Source organism: Grus americana, chromosome 1 (genome assembly GCF_028858705.1).
Source record: "Grus americana isolate bGruAme1 chromosome 1, bGruAme1.mat, whole genome shotgun sequence".
NCBI classification, from domain to species: Eukaryota; Metazoa; Chordata; class Aves; order Gruiformes; family Gruidae; genus Grus; species Grus americana.
This window is the reverse complement of record NC_072852.1, coordinates 174,430,973-174,448,477: the sequence shown is the minus strand read 5'-3', so window position 1 is coordinate 174,448,477 and position 17,505 is coordinate 174,430,973. Positions and strand designations below refer to the sequence as shown.

At 41.0% G+C, this 17,505-nt stretch overlaps 1 protein-coding gene across 15 annotated transcripts in view; it reads right to left on the bottom strand.

The window, feature by feature from the left end:
* Positions 1-271: 271 nt before the first annotated feature.
* KLF12 (KLF transcription factor 12) overlaps positions 272-17,505 on the bottom strand; it is a 264,264-nt gene continuing 247,030 nt past the window's right edge. For all 15 annotated transcript variants that reach the window (XM_054845333.1, XM_054845161.1, XM_054844567.1 and 12 more), the window contains one exon: positions 272-5,010. In XM_054845333.1, the coding sequence (XP_054701308.1) occupies positions 4,829-5,010 (182 nt within the window). In that variant the 3' untranslated portion in view covers positions 272-4,828. The remainder of the gene's footprint in view (positions 5,011-17,505) is intronic.

Below are 17,505 nucleotides of genomic sequence, written 5' to 3'. Positions count from 1 at the left end.
TACATTTGTGTACTAAAACCTGATTTACTGCGGAAACTGATCAGAATTTAAGCATTTTAAGGTATCAATAGGCTTGACTTCATAGGCATACATTACAGAGTAACTGTTACGCTATAATAGAACTGTGAAAATATAACAATCTTTAAATTTCTTTGTGCACTTCTCCAGTTATAAATCACAGGCAAAGGCATAATACAATAATACGAGCTGGTTTGTTAAGAAGGTAGTATTTTTTTTTTACAGTCTTTATTTCCAATTCTTCCTTTTCTGATTTTTTTTTTTAAATAAACTTATTTATTACCTGTGCATGGGTGAAGGCATGTGGAAGTGCTGGGGTTTATATGCAGGTGTGTATGGATGAGCATGTGGGAGTAGGGCGGATTTATTGAACAATCTTAAGACTTGTCTGCTGTGGAAGATGCAGTTTCGCTTACTGACCTTTCCAAACCAAAGTTCAAACTAAAAAATAAGTGGGATATTAATAGTGAAACTTACTCCGATTTTGAGGTACCCACCTTCAATAAAGGAGAAAGAGATTTTTTCCATTAAACAGCATTTATTATCAGAAGATAAATTTATAAATGGCAACTAGAATACATTTTCAATGTGGCTAATGGAAAACAAGACTTATGATCACTGTTATTCCCATTATTAAAGGGGAGAAAGCTTGTCCAACTATTTGTCCATGCTCTGCACTGTGAGTTTACCCAAAACATCAACATCACTGATGTAATTTTCAACACTGTTAATTTTGTTATACATTACTCCAGCAAATAATCGTATATACAAGTCAGTCTAAATCTATGTAATTAATTGTGTAAGCATGATAGAGAATAAGGAATACTGCATCTTCATCCCCAAGTATAAACTGCTGTTGCAATGAGCCAATTTTACAGTGCTGAATAAAACAGGTGCTCAAAAAATAATGACGATTTAAAATTAAAAAAGTTCTGTATCAAAGCTGCTTACTTGTTACGTTTTCCTATAATGCTGGCTACTGAGATTTCCTGACAAACCCATTGAATCTTTTTGAAAACATACGAAATCTGACTCTCTGTGGCATATTTTCCCTTGTAAGCTGTAATGGGCACGGTGGATATCACCCATCCTTTACTCACACTTAAAAGCATAAATCTCTGTCTTTCTGAAAGAATGGAACACTGTATATTTGTCTCTCCCAGATGCTCAATTAAGATGGACCTACTGTGTTCTGTCAAGATGAGATCTGATATTTCTGCATGCTACCTTTGCCTTTGCCACGGTTATGAAATGTCATGGACCTGCGGCGGGATATCAGGATTTTTGAGGAAACTACTCTGGAGCAATCACCCTTGGTCTTTGCACAAGCACCGAAGTTTGGTGGGTCTGAACCACAGCCACTGAGGGAAGGACACCCTGACAATCTTGGGGACATCAGCTCCACATCCAAACACCCTCCTCCCACAGAGTAACTTCTCTTAAAATACTTCTGAAGAGAAAAACCAACCAGAAAACAACCTCACAGAGTATTTGAGGTCAAAGCCTGCGGGTGCTGGTATGAAAAAAAAAAAAAGAAACTTGCCAAGAACCATACTGGATACTTGAAACCCAGTGGCGGACTGCTGCTGGTTGTGTAACCTGTCCAGAGGTAACTGCAGCACAAAAAGCCCTTACACGTGTGCTGGGAAGGTTGAGGATATACTTCCTGCCTGTGACATAAGAAAATTTAGCATACGCTCCTTTACCTTTTGGCTTCATTCTATTACCATTGACATGCTCTGTGCCTGTGTCCCTTGATGTGAGAGCCGCTTTAACCCTGCATCATTATGGGGTTCCTCAAATAACACCAGACCCTCTTTCTGTTGCAGTGTTTCCTATGCATAAAATAATGGGCAACCAGCTGAAAGGCAAGGGATTCACACAGACCAAGCTCAGCCTTGGGAGATGAGCCTCTCCAGGGTCTATGATGCATATGTTCCTCCTCGGGGCAGCTCAGAGTTGAATGCTGAAATTTAAGGCCTCTCAATTTCTCTTAAAGAGTTTTTCTCTCTTCATTGACTACAGTGGAAGCCCAAAGAGGGCACTGGTATCTCGCAATTATACCCTGCCTTTGTGAATAACGTCAGAGACAATCTCTCTCACTGCTCCTCTTGTACGATAACAGAATGGCCTTAAGAGTTTCTGGTCAAATAAACTTAATTTTCTATGGGAGAAAAAAAATCACAGATTCTGAAAGGAATTCTGTATGCCGTCAGTTCTTCAACTGAATTACTGCTATTCAAGTAATTAGTCGGCAAAATGTTCTTGGGCAGGAAAATAATTTTATCAATTGACTTCTACCTGACCTGACGTCTTTCCCTAAACGCTGAGAATGACAGATCCATTTAAGGGGATGATATTGAAGTACATAAAAGACAGACGTCAGACGTAATCCATGAACCATCTCACACACAACACTGACAACCAGTTTTTTAAACCAACAACAGTCATGCTGCTGGCAAAGACCCAGTTCTGCTGCCCCACGATGCCTCATGGTCTACCCAGAAGCCCTGAGCTGCCACAGCCTCTTCACACTTTGCACAGACACGTGGTGCCTCTGCTTCATTCCTGATTTGGAGCTGGATACTAAAATGTTGCCAGATTTGGTGGAAGCTGATTACCAGCACGGTCAATGGGAATCAACAGAGGCATTTTTCCCACAATGGCTGCAAATAATTTGTCCTGGGTTTCTCTGCTGACCACTTGGCAGAGGGGAGCCTGAGCTTTAACAGTATTGCAGTTCTTTCAGAGAGCTGATAAACTATCTGATACCAGGGAATATTAAGAACATATTTAAAGACAATCAAATTCTGGGGCATGTGAATGCTGTTACAAAGTATTGTCCCAGTCACATTAATCCTCAATTGACTGTAATTGCTTTCAATATCTGTATGGGTACTCTGTGCTGGTTTTCTTAAAGTTTACCTCGATTTCAGAATCCCCCCAACATTACCACAGTTACTTCAGGAATCAGAAATTAATTCAGACTGGTCAAACATTTAAAAATGAACAAGTGGCATCACAAGTTTAATCTGTGCAATTCCTGGAACCAAATATTCATAATTAAATGCATTGCAAAAGACCTTTATGTATACATCTTTCATCTCTAAGCTATAAAAATCTCAACACTTAAAAAATCTTGCCAAGCCTCCTCCTTTGTCAAATTTAGCTGAATAGGCAGATCCTTGTGAGGAAAGAAAACAGAAAAACACTATTCCTTTTGCATGAACAACTGATGAGTAAGAGTTTCTCTCTTTCCTACATAATTCAATTAATACAAATTGGTTCACAAATATAGGGTTGTATGGGAATGATCAAGAATTTCCTTTTATTTAATCTGAAAAGGCTTGGATTGAAAATCCCAGCGGCAGCAGCCACTGGTACCCATATAAAGGGCCATTTATATCACACCAGACAACTGGTAAAATCTTGTTATTCCCTAACTCCCAGGGAGAAACCTAATGTCTTGCAGAGCACCACTGCAGAAACATTTCTCCTTCCTACTTACAGTTCATCCACGGACCCCTCAACAATCAGCTCTTTCCTTTATCTTTCTTGCTTTTCAGACACAAGTATTATGTTGAAGGAAATGAAAGTACTTAATTGTGATACCTAGCAGGTCAGTGAAACCATCAGAAAGATTAACTTAAATGATCTTACGTGCTATTTCTGCATAGCCCCCCCCCTTCTGTTGGAGTAGAGTAAATTATTGTCTCGAGAGCCATTTTATTCATTATTGCTTTTTCTCTGCAAGAGATGCAGCCATTTCTTCTCTGTTTTGTTTTGTTGGTACATTCAATTACATTTCATGAATGGCTACGCCACTAACCTTGGTACCAGCGAGCTTAAGATCTGACTATTTCCTTGTGTTCAAATAATGGTTGTGGGGAAGAGGATACCTGTATGAAAGAAAACTGCACGTTGAGAACAGGATAGTTGTTTTTGATGGCTCCTTCTGTACAAATCAGGAAATGGTTCTAAGTCAGTCCATGGTAAAATATGGATACTTAATATTGTACTTTCAGCAGAAATGCTGCTGCCCCTTGTTTATTATACAGACTTCAACAACAACAACAAAAGAAAAGAAAGGAAAAAAAAAGATAAAAGAAAAAGGTTAAATGGCTGGCATAATGACAAATTGTGGTACAATATTAAAATGCCACCATTGTTATTGCAACAGTCTGCTCAAGCGACCCTTCCCTCCAACAGCGGGACCTCTCCAGCAGAATCTTCTTGCCTACTCACACGCAGCTTGTTTGCAGCACAGCTCAGGCATGATGCTGACACCGGCCAGATGGTATTCAAAACAAGGGGAAAAGATGGGATAGTAAAGATCTAGCGGTCTTGCTCTCATCATCATCATCATCATCATTATCATCTTCATCATCATCATCATCATTGGTTTGTGGCATCTAATCCTCCAATCAGCAGTGATTTTTCAGGAACAAAATGTCCGACAGCTGAGAAAACATACAAGCTATAAACATTTTTTGTCAAAGGACGCAGCATGTAAAATAATGCCCATTCCTGTAGCATTTCGGCTGCTATTTCCCAGGTGATTGTGATGACACTTTCATGGGGTAGCCATGCTGAGGGGCAGATGGGGTTAACTTCAGATGGTGAGGAGAAGAGTGGCACTTCTTTTCCTGCCTTTTTTTTTTTTTCCTAAATTTCTGTTATTATTTTTTGTTACGGACATCAGGGAAAGCCCTGTCTGTTAACACTGTAGAAGGGGATTCAGCCCTGCTGAATTCACTCCGGGTAGTTAAGAGACCCAGCTCTTAAACTCAGCTGGAACAGGTAGCGTTTCTCAAACCAGCATGTGCCTGCGGCGGTGGAGCGCCAAGTGATCTGAGCGGGAAAAGCTGCGGTCACAGTCTGCACACTTGAATGGCTTCACTCCCGTGTGCTTGCGGTAATGCCTCGTCAGTTCGTCGGAGCGAGCAAACTTCCAGGTGCAGCCTTCCCAGGTACATTTGTAGGGTTTTTCTCCTGGGAGAGACAAAAGAAAGAGGGGAGGGGGTGGAAAAACAGGTGGTGACTTTCCCCTTGTTGCTCTTAATCCCCACAACCCCCTCTGCACACTTCCCATGAACGCCCACTGCCTAGTGGTTGCTTTAGGCCAAATTACACAATTGCGAGGTACCGAATTTGCTGAATGTAAGGAAAGGGCCTTGAGATTTATCATTCCTGTGGCATTCACATGACTAAGAAAATCAACAGGATTAAGGCAACAATATAGATCCTACCTTGCAGGGGTGATGCAGGGATTAACATCAGGACAAAGGGCTGTGTAATTATTCTCATTATTTCTGTATGAAGTTGCTACCCTCATCTTGTCAGGCTACACTTTCTCCCCAAATGGCCAGATTACCCGGTATTTCAGCAATTTATCACAGGCTGTCAGAGACTTCCAATTATTTTTATGAAGTTTATGAAGGTTTATAATTATTTATGTAAACAACACTGCAGGACATTTCTTAGCAAGCTGGTAAAAATGAACTACGATTTCCCAATTAAACATAAAAAATTCAATCTGCAAAATGTCCTCTTTATTTATTGCACTTACTTTCAGTAAAATTAGTTTTGCATGTAAGATGTTACCAGGAATGGTGTACAATTTTAAAATGTACTCAGCCATGGGACTTGCACAACACTGTGGATAAATACCGCTTTACTTCAATGAGATCAGACTTGGGCTAAGTGTAGATTTTTGGAAAATCCCACCCTCTGCTTTTTGTTTAAAGGCAAGCATGATGCATGCCCCACGTTCTGTGTTGTATCATGTCAGAGGAGAAGATTAATACAGCAAAACTGGATTTTGTGCTTTCATAAAGCAAAGTGTTATAGAACTCCATTTTTGCCATGTTTGTAGGCTATACTTATTTGTGATTTCCATCACCAACCCTCAATGTCTACATGTTGCTCTTGGCAGTTACCTTGATCTCACAGTCAAGCATGCACCAAAACTGAGGAAGGAAAACTCTGTGAGGTCTATATGTATCTTCCTTTGGTGTGTCAAAAATGACTTTTTACCTCCCCTTCTGAAACCAGCTAATCACAACCAGGACAACAAAAGAGCATCTCTGCAACAACTGTTTCCTTTGTCAGGCACAATCATTCCTCAGTTATTTATTATCTCTTATGAATCACGAGCAGCTTGCAAGAAACTATTTCAATTACATGAAACAGTGATGCAACACTTGCTTTGTCGTAGGCAGTACCTCCCTCCATGCGTCTCTTCAAGAGTCAATAAATGCTTTGCTGAGAGCTTGCGGTTTCAAAAGAAAATTCCTGAGTAAGAATATCATCACAAAGCCCAAACTGCCCTGAAAAGTCCAGCTGAAATGGCCATGGGTGCCTCTGTAAGGAAACTGGATGCTTTACAGGCATGTCAGCAGGGTTGTCAGCAACATTTGAGCTCCTTGGGTTGGTACCTTCTGTGCACCATCTGGGCTGTGCTGCAGTTTTGATGTCAGACGGGGGTGGGAAACAGTTGCTGTGAGGACAACCCAGCATTCCAGGCTCTGAGGTGACCACAGCCCATAGCTGCACCAGCAGCAGCTTAGCCTAGATAATTTTATAGTCCTCAGTCAAGCACAAAGCACCAAATAGTGTTCATTGCCCCTGGGTGGCTGCAGCATTGGGTGCCTGGAATCCGGCAGCTGCCGTGAGCTGGATGGGCACAAGCTACTTGGCAGATGGCGGGTTGCACGCTCTCTTGCCAATGACAGAGTGCAACAAAACATGTTCAGGTTCACCACCAAACTGTCTTACATACATACCCTTGCCACAAACAGTTGGTGCGGAGCACCAGACAGATATAGCAATCTCCCCATTTGACTTGGCAGGTCTATCCTACTGGTCTTGTCACACAGCATAAGTTTCCAAGTGGAGCACTTGCCCCATCCATTCTCAATGTTCTTTAAAACTTTCTTTTTCTTTAGACTCTGGACACTGCCCCACTTTGTTTCTTTGACCACAGAGACTTCCAGAGCAAAATGAGGAAGTATTTCTGAAGCTTTGGATCCTTATTTAAAATTCTAATTCTGAAAATAGAAATTCTAATTCTCTCCCTTGCCTCGATATCCTTTCCCTGCAATGGCCTCTTTGGTACACAAATCCCAGCTCTTCTTTCCCTTGGCAGAAGACAAATGGAGAACCCGATGTGGGGAGGGGCGGTTGGTGAAAGAGAAATACCAGAAATTGTTTGTTTGTCCATTAAAACAGTATCACTTTGGGAAAGAAAGGAAAGTCAGCTGATGGAAGGACGTGAGCGTGGGTCAGTTGGCTGGAGTGCCCAGGTGTTGCTTCCAGACTCCCTCCTCAATGAGTCCTGCTTACCCAGCCCCTATAGAGCTATGTGAAAGAGACAGGACTAACCACATTCCTCTCAAGCTATTTACACCACTGAAGGAAAATCACACTTACAAGCTCAACCTAAGAAGACCTTTCATTATTTTCAATTATATATATGTGTATAGCGTAAGAAGGAAAAAAACAGGCAAAGTAGCATTACTCTGAAGACATTCACTCACATGCACCTTAAAAATCTTTCATTAAGATTAATCAACAACATTTTATGCCAACCTAATTTTTAGGGAAAGAATAATAATAATATTACTTTTCCATTAAATATCCACATTATCTGTGGATGAACAGGTGCTAGGAAAAAATGTTCTTCTTCCCAGGCAACACTATACTAACTGTTAGCCTTTTGTTTAATAACATCCCAGACATGAAGAGTGACCTCTGAGTCCCTAAGAACTACAGTAAAAACTGCAAGATCCAGGAGTTCAAAGGATGGAGAAAGGAGCAGCAGAAGCACAATTGCTAGAGGATGGGAAGCTGGTGTTAGATCTCACAGATGTCAGAGAGGTTGTGGATGCCCCCTCCCTGGAAGTCTTCAAGGCCAGGTTGGATGGTGCTTTGGGCAACGTGGTCTAGTGGAGGGTGTCCCTGCCCATGGCAGGGGGCTTGGAACTAGATGATATTTAAGATCCCTTGTAACCCAAAGTATTCTATGATTCTATGAACACACACCAGCTTCGGCTGATGAACCTGGGCACTCACAGCTGAAATTCTCAGTACAATCAACAGAGAGAAGCAGGACCTCAGCAGGGCAACCCAGAAAGCAGTGAGGAGGTGGACAAAACTAGTTTGTTAAGTGGAAGAAACTAGCCTCAGTGCTTATACATATATATATTTCCATTTCAAGACTGGATTGCAGTGGAGTTGAAGTCAAATACTCAACCACTTTGACTCAGACACTTCTGCCTCTCTGTGAGCACTTGAGCTTAAGTGTCTCAGAAACTCTCGGGTTCACAACGTGGGCACGTTTCGTCTCCTTCGATGGCTTGGCAGCTGCCGGAGCATGAACCGCAGAGTTACTGTCATGCACCCGGACACTCATATTCTTATTCAACTCTAAGGAGGAAAAGCAGGTGAAATGAGTCTTGCCCAGGGTAATGGAAACATGGGAATGAAGCAGAAGACAAAACAGTAGACAGATTTTAGAAAATGGTAGTAAAGAGAGCTGCAGAAAGAGACTAAGAACCTGTGGCAATCAACATGAGGAGAAAAAGAAAACTGGAAAAAGACAAATCCCTGTTAGTTCAATCTGCTGAACCTGTAAGATTTTAGACTTATAGAAGCTACCGATTTAAAAATAAATGCCTGAAGCTGTGAGCATTTTCACAGGAGCTGACCCTCTTCTTTTGCACCTTTCTTTGAAAGCTCTATTGTTTTGTCCCAAAACCTGACAAAAAGATCCCAAAACACAGAAATTATATTCTGATGCTATTCTGCAGCTCTGTCTTGCAATACATGGACAGTGAACAGTATGCCATGACAGGCATTTATACGGATCAAGAAGGACCCTGGAGCATGAAAAAGTTCTTCTAGACAGTTCCCTGTAGAAAATGAGTATTTTCTATTGTTTGGGGAAGTTAATTATGAAGTTTTAAAGGTATGACTCAATGCCCCAAATGGAACTAGTAATTTTTTTAATCTTCTATTAACAAAACATCTATTTCTAAGAGCCCTCCAAAATCTTGCCTTTTGTAGTCCTGATGCCACAATCCAAATTAGTTTAATTACTTTTACCATATTATTTTTCCTACCCCACTATGACTCCTCTCACTTAAGCACTTAAGAACAGTTACAATGGTTACTCATTAACTCTCCCTAAACTGAAGCAAATAATGAATTAATAAAGCTGAATAATGACCACTGTTGAGCCAATCCTTCCAAAATTTTCCACCCTCCCCACAGTTCAACATCTGTCTTCCCATCTCCGTATTCATGTACTTTAACATCCGGAAGATCATTCACCCACGGAAATAAATCTCTCTCAAAGTTTTACTTTACAACCAAATGACATTCATATATTCCTTAAAAAAAACCCCTATGTGGGTACCAACAGGAGACCATGGCACGTAGCAGATGAAGGGACCAGGATCTGTTCTATCCTGGGCAGAATTTCCCATGCAGCATGTTCCCCGGCAGGTAAGCCTCTGCCCATCAACTACCTGGTATCATGGTATTTGATGCCAGATGCTTCAAAGACAGGCACCATAAAAACGCCATGTAAATAGTTATGGGTTATTCTGCCAGCAGGGAAACTGCTCTGGAGCTCCAGGAAACAGCCAAGCTTACGCTCTCTAGGCAAGGAATCTTATTTACTGCAATTGCAGATGCCCTATGTACTCCCTACACACTTGCAGTTCCTTTCATTTGTGTACTATTTAAGCTTCATTTATTCTTCACTTTAGCAGGCTCGTGGCAACCATGTCATTAAGTAACAATGAGGTAACGCCGTCTACTACCAGGACTAAATCAATTTCTTTATCTGGCATAAACTCACCTCTCTCTCTGGTATTACAGGTGAGTGCCATGTCCCTTCTTATTTGTGTCCTCTTCAGACATTCCCATCTATCCAATTTTTCTGCACATGTAATTCTCACCATGACTCCGAGTTATTACATCACTTCTCTGTAGCCCCTTCCTGCAACAGTACTCAGCATTTTGAAATACTAGTAACATTTTTATTTGAAATAAGAATCAACTAGAAAATACACATAAGGGACTGTTCAGGGGTACAGGCTTAGCCACCTAGTCAGATTTTTCTGTATTTAAGCATTCAGCACCCTGTGAAAGAGCCACACGCTGAAATTCCACTTCTGAGAAGGACAAAGATAGAAAAGCACTTGGAAATGAAACTTGGTTTATAGTTTTGTGTAGTGTTTCCAGACTGGGAGGGTGGGAGCATAGGAGAGATGCCGTCTCTCATTCCATTCACAAAATGCAATGGGTTTGAGTCAAACTTGCATGGTTTAATAGGTAGCACCTGCCCAGCCCTGCTATGTACAGCCACATCTTTGTACACTCAGTTCCTACTGCCCTCACTCCTGGAGGAGTATTCCTCACATAAAAACAAAGTGAGATCCTAAGGATTTAGCCCATAACAAGTCAAAAGAAAAGAAATAATCCAGCAAGCATGACTATGTTTGATGATGTTAAATTTTCTAGTCAAAGTCAGCTTTGCAGGGTTGAGGACATCTCCTCATCACATCTCCTGGTGATTCCTGGTTTGGTTTCTGCTACAGGATATTATACAACATATATAAGGTGTAGTATTTATGTCAGCTGGTTTCAGCTCCCACATGAACACCAGAAGTGTTTTGAAACATATGGGACAGTCGCACTGCACGCATACTGATAGGACTTTAGAAGGGGAAATCATAAATTGAAAACCACAAATGACAGCTAATTAGATTTTGCGTTTCTACTAAAAATAAGCAATTTCAGGCAGAAAAGAATCTTTTTACAGCAAAAACACTATCTGATAATGAGCATCCTCAGGCACTCCCAGAGGAAGAGGGCAGCTTAGCTTTTAGACACAGGGGAAAGGGAAAAATGACAACTCCTGCGTTTTGTGTGATATTTATTAGTATAATTTTTTAATGAAAAAACATCAGAGCACTTATAAAGCACTTTCCAACTTCAAAGTGCCTTATAAAGCTTTGTTTTTTAAAAAAATCTAATCCTTCATAAAAGTCTGTCTTCATAATAGCACTGTGTAACAACTATCGTGTCCATTCTGCAGGTAGGAAAACCAACACAGCGAGCATCAGCAACCTTCCCAAAACTGCAGAGAAAGTGAACAGCAATGCTATGACTCACATATTAGGAACATCTTACTTTCTGTAATGAAACTGCTGCATCTCAGTTTCATCCCTTTAAAAGTTTGAAATATTTTCAATCATTTTGATGCAAAAATCCAATTCAATTATTTAGATGTCTTTCTAAAGGTCATTTGGGATCTCTGTTTCCAAGTTACTGATTCACTATATCTCTTTGGTGAACATAGTGAATTTGACTTTCCTGTTTCAGTATTGTCAGAATATGCAAATAAAATATCTTTCTGGGAAGAGATTAAAGTTTCCTATCAGTGGAGTAAATCTGGGAAAACAATTTCTATGAGCAGAACAGGAACATACTGTGCTGCCTGTGACACGTCTTGAAATGCAGGGGTTTTTTATTCCTTGTTCTCAGTCTGACTTAGGCAAAGCACAGGGACATGGTTTCTTCATATGAAAACTGGGAACAAAACAATTTCTTCAATTCAAAAATGCAGTGATAATCTCCACTCTGAAACAAGAGACACTTTTGGCAGCTCTCAAACCAATTATTTACAAGCTCCACTTCTGATAATTCAGGCACGAGTCCTCTTCCCACATCACAACACACCATGGTCTTTTCATTTCACGGCACTGCTGAGCTTGGGTCCTGCTCGCCATCCTGGCCCTTCTCACTCCCTCTGCAAGACCAGTACTAGTTCAGCAACCTTATCTCTTTCCTTCTCTTGCTATTGTCCCACATGCCCCTCTAGGTATACAGCTGCCTCAGTCTGCCGCTATTTTAATACAAATCCCAGCAAAAAAGCCTTTATGACCAGCCTTACAAAATTAAATTCTCCATATTTAAGAAGGCAAATCCATTACATCAGTCTCTGCCCTGTTCTGTCACCACACGCACAGGAGAGAAATGAAGAGGGGGAATCCAAGAAACTTCTCTTCCACATTTTCTCTTTTTGGGCTTCTGCACAGTGACTTTGCCCAATGATGACACATAGCTAGTACGATGTGAGATACAAAAGAATTAACTCTCTGGGACAAGGATTAGTTATGTCCATTGCGAAGGGCATTGCTGATGTAAAATGATAAATTTTAATTCCTGTAAAAACAGAAAAAAATAAAATTTTTGGAAATGTAAAAGGCCTGTTCCTGTGCACCTAAATCCAGGAGCCAGACCAAATCCCAACAGTAGATGACAAATCACATTTTATTACTCTTCTTGAATAATTTTTTCCTGCATGGTACATATATAAATATTTAAGTATATGTTAAGTGCATGTGTATATATATATATATATATTTATGTAGCGAAAGATGGCATGAACTTTCCTCCTTCCCTCCGGCCACGGCAAATATATGGGACTATCAAATTTCCAGTGTCATCAAGAAGGCTGAGATTTTTCCTTTTTCAGCAGCCTTCACTCACAAAGGTATTTGGGAAAGGTGATGCAACAGATATGCACTTCAATCAGCAGCCAACTTCAGAAGGGGTGCCAACAGACCTGCACACTCTCTTTAACTGGGCTGCTGCAGGCCTGGGTTTTAGTCTGGCTTCCCCATATAAAACACTTTTCCTTCACTGTGGTCCATAACTGCAAGGGAGACACCAAACAAGTGACACATCCCTTTCCATCTGCCTCCAATTCTGCCTCTGTCACACCTCCTGGATGCTCCAGGGATTGCTCCACCATGTTGATCAAGAGCAATACTGATGTTTCTCAGTATAAAAGTTAAACCTTCCACTACCTGTAAAAAACCAAAACACCCCCCCCCAAGAAATAAACAAAAAACAATAAAAAGGCTCCAAGGGATGAGCTTCATCTCACTCAGTTTTGCACAACCGATTATTTGTTGTTTGCACTGTGCTGGAAGTCAGGCTCAAGCAGAGGCTGGGACCCTGCGTGCTGGGCTGTCTGCAGAAACAGAGCAGTAAAAAAACCACCTCCCATTTAAGTACATGAGTTGTGAATGGAATTAAACTTCCCAAATGAAGAGATATTGATTTTTTTCACCATAAAAATCAGAATTAATATATATGATACTAAAGAAAAATATTAACTGACAAAAATACATGACAAGGGAAAATATCATTAGAGTTAATGTGACCAAGATGCCACTACATTTCATATCCTATGTGGAGAAAACATGATGTGCAGAAAATCAACCCTCATCCTACACAGGTGTCATCTGATCTTTTTCCTTTCCCCTGAAACAAGAAGTTTTTGTAAAATTTCCCCAGTTTTCTAGCTACTTATTTGCAAAAAGTGGACCGAAAACACTAGCTTTCAGGCTCTACCTTTTGTTTCCTTTTAGCCATAGAAAAACAGAAAACCTGAATAAAACACCTAAACAAAGCCTTTTGTGAAGCTTACTTGCAGTTTGAGCATGCTCCACTCCCAAAGACTCTATTTCCGATCAAAGGCTGCCCTGAAAAGGACAGGGCAGGCATGAGCAACTCCAGACACACTTCCCAAAAGACACAGGGTATCACCAGTAATTGGCATTTCAGTAGGAAGCTGTTATCCTGTTCCCTCTGTCGGGGACTGAGTGGGCTGCAAGATTTAACATCCTTGGAAACCCTGTACTGTGTATTTATTCCTCCAGGTCTGGGTGCAACATCTGGGAAAGCATTTTGGCGGGAATGGGAGTAGAGGAGCTCTTTCTCACCTTCATGCCACTGCAGGGCTACACATGGTAGACCACAATCATGCCTGAGACCTTAGATGAACTGCAGTTCTTTGGAGGTAGAATATTAAGTACTAAATGGTTTGCTTAGAGAAAATTTTATTCTGCATAATGAAATCATCATTATTCCCTCGTGCCACACACAGACAAAACACATATGCACCCCATATTTACAAAGTCAAGGGGCACTGTTGCAAGTATTTTTCATAACCTAGAGACTGAAAGCAATCACAGATGCAATTAGACTCGCTCTCCCATCAAAGTGCCTTGGAATAACCACGTGGGCACTCTTCCATATCGGCACGGCATCAGACCTACAATGCAGACGAATGACTCCCCATGTGTAAGGTGAATTCAGAGCTCACAAAATGTGCCAAAAATGAAATCATTTAACTTTCCACAGAGCAGCTATTGGAAGAGAAGTGGATGTACAAGCTCCTTGTGGTATGGACACCTGCCCGTAAGTAGCTGGACTCAGACAACTATCTCACTACATCCAGAGGTTCCCATTTCTGAACATCACCTTCCTAGGCTGTGGTGGCATTAGTGAGCCTGCTTTACACCCTGGTACATACTGCACCAGCAGACATCTGCTTTTAAATATATTTCTGTCCTGAAATCTGAACCCAGTCACATCAATGGGAATAGGCTGAGGCTTCAGCTGAGGTTTCAGCAGCCCCGTTTATTAAATAATCTGTTTATCTTCTAAATAGAAATTGCATGAAGAAAGAGCAGAAATGCTAGAAGTGAAAACTTCCATGAAATACACTGGTTTCCACATTGGAAAGCTCTACTGTTTATTGAAACTGGCAGTAAATTTTAAACACTAAAAGAAAGCATTTCTTAAAAAATAAAAGCATCACCCAATACAAACAGAGCCTCCCATTTTACTTAAAGCAAATTATTTTTTAAATTGGCTTTGTTTATTTAAATTCCCCGTTTCTCAAACAGCATGTGAACCTGCTGCTGCAGCTTTTTTCACCCGACAGATTTACGTGGAGGAGGGAGAGCTCTGGGACGAGGGCCTAGGGAGCACGTAGGACATGAGAAAGAAAAGCTAAGCTTTTGAAGAGCAAGTCTGGAGGGCAGGTGACAAAGAGGTGTTAATTTTAAAGTAGGCCAAAAATCTACACAGTTCAAGTAAAATCCAGAAGGACTATTTAAAGAATGTTGCTTCCTCCCAATATTTGCCTAAAGAAGGGATTACAAACCTGTAAATATCTTTCTGGAACTTATAGCTAGCAAAAGGCATTAAACAGACCTTAAGAAAACAACAGGTAATGAATGAAGTTTTAAAATCTACAGAGCAGAAATAACTTTTTTGGTGCCTCCAACTTCTTAAGTCCACTCTGAAATTGCTCAAAGGAAAATGTGAACAAAGACTAATGACAGGGGCCCTTTCATATTAAAATAATATATGGAGCAACAGTGAGTGAGAGGAATGCAATATTTGAAAAAGCACAGACTAAATAAATCACCCATGTACTCACTAGCCCTCTCTCTTCTAGGGTGGTGTCTCAACCAGCTATAAAGGAACATCTCGGGGAGGAAATGCTGTCATTTTCTCAGGTACAAAACCGCATTTCTGAGATGTTTACTGTCTCCATGTAACGCTGCTGAAGACCCCCTGACACTGACAAATAGGCTTCATTACGTCTGTGGCAAAGGTATTTGCTCTCATCTCTCAGGAATGATATAGGCGTTGATCAAGGACAAAGCACCAAACACTAAAAAATTCATTTGGCCTGGGGGTTATATTCTGCCTGCCTCTGTAAGTGCCTAACGAAGCAGCCGCATCTTCTGCAGCAGCAGCACTGAGAAGAGTGATTTGGACACGGTGCTGGTTGGGGCTCATCGCTGAAAAGCAGCAGCTGGAGCCCAGTATCTGAGCCCCACGAAGGTGCTCTGGTTACAGCCCTTGCCCCCCTCCACCTCTCTGAGGCAGGAGCAAAGCCACGGCTGTGGCTATACGATGCCCCGTGCTCACGGACTAAGTCCATTCCCACTTCAAGCCAACTGGAAAGTCCCAGGCTTTTGCTGCCATTGACCCCCGAAAGCCACTCCATCACGTTCCTCTGGAGATTTGTAAATAACTGAAATAAGGTTGCACAGAAATACAGAATGCTGATTACTCCTACAAGGAAAGAAAATCCTACATAGGTGAGAGACAGGGAGCAATCTCAATCAGACGTTGTAAAATTATGTCCCACATAATCTTAAAGCAGGCATTGTCTTTCTTCATTGACTTCTTCAGGATGATTCACACAATGTTTTAAACTCCTTTGGCTTCTCCATATGCTAAAAGGGTAGCCACAATGAGCTACAACTGGATTTAGCTGTGAGCAACTTTAGATGTGAAATCCAAGACAAATCAAATTTCCTTTTAAATGGCTATGTTGTTGGTTAGATTTCTCAGGTCACAGTCTGCATGCTAGGCACCGCTTTGGGACACATTCACACCACCCAGTGTACTCTGCATATTTAGAAAAAAGGGAAGAGCTTTAAATCTCCTCCACATGTACTACCCATTATACGTTTCAAGTCTCTGTGTTCTTTACCAAACCTCCTAACAGACAGCATAATTTGCCTCTTCAATTTACATAATATGCCTCAAATTTACATGCTCTCCCTATTTAAGAGGAGACAGATGATGTCTATGAAAACTGGATCATGATATGCAAAGGTTAGCTTTGGTACCAATAGGCCCGTGATTCAGGTTAAATCAGAACATTGCACGCTAGGATTTGCAGACTAAGTAGCCTGTGGATGAAAAGTGAAAGTATCTTTTAGCCACATGGTCGGCCAGTGGGACAGTTTGTCCATGGTTGGGTGTACCACCACATGCATGCCCCGGACATCACTCACAGCAGGCAGCCGCTGCCCTGCAGCATCTCTGCTGGCAGCCAGAACCTGGTGTCTTTGGCTATTTGTGGTTTTCATTATTTAATGCACTAAAAAGGCAACTGAAATCAGTATGAATAAAAAAGGGTTTGTGTGTTTTTTCGTATGATCACTGTTGTTTTCACTTTCTAATGTCTCCTTTGCACTGTTACAGCAACTAGCCCAAAGGGTCCTGGGTGTTCTTGTTTTCCTTCTTTTCTCTCCCTAAAACAGACTCCCCTGTCCTGTCATCTTTCCGTACACACTCTTTATCCACAACTATTATGCTGATAAAGGCTATGATGAAATGTATTATTTCACCAGAGACTTTACTGCCTTGCATTTGACCTGATAAATGGCATGACTGTAAGACTTTGTCCTGCTGCCTTCACCATAGCTAGCTTACGAACCTATTTTCATTACAGTTACAGATGACTGAAAAATAATGACAAGTCAAGTAAAATTTTGCAGGGAAATTGCAAACATTTTTGACTACTTTGCAGCTTTCCATTGACATTTCAGAAACACCCAGCCAACTGGAGAGGAGGTCAAAATGTATGTCCTCAATTTTATAGCATGAAAATATCTGCCTGCTTTTTGCCAAAATAACGAAATTATTTTATGTGTTTCACAGTTTTTGCAGACACATGATTTCTAGTTTCACCAACTTCACAGATCAGCTATTAAAGTCTAGTTTTTATAAAGCCATATCAGCCTCTCAACAGAAGGCATGGTTTGACTCTTTGATTTACAGAAAACATATCAGATGTTTACCTCTCTTCAG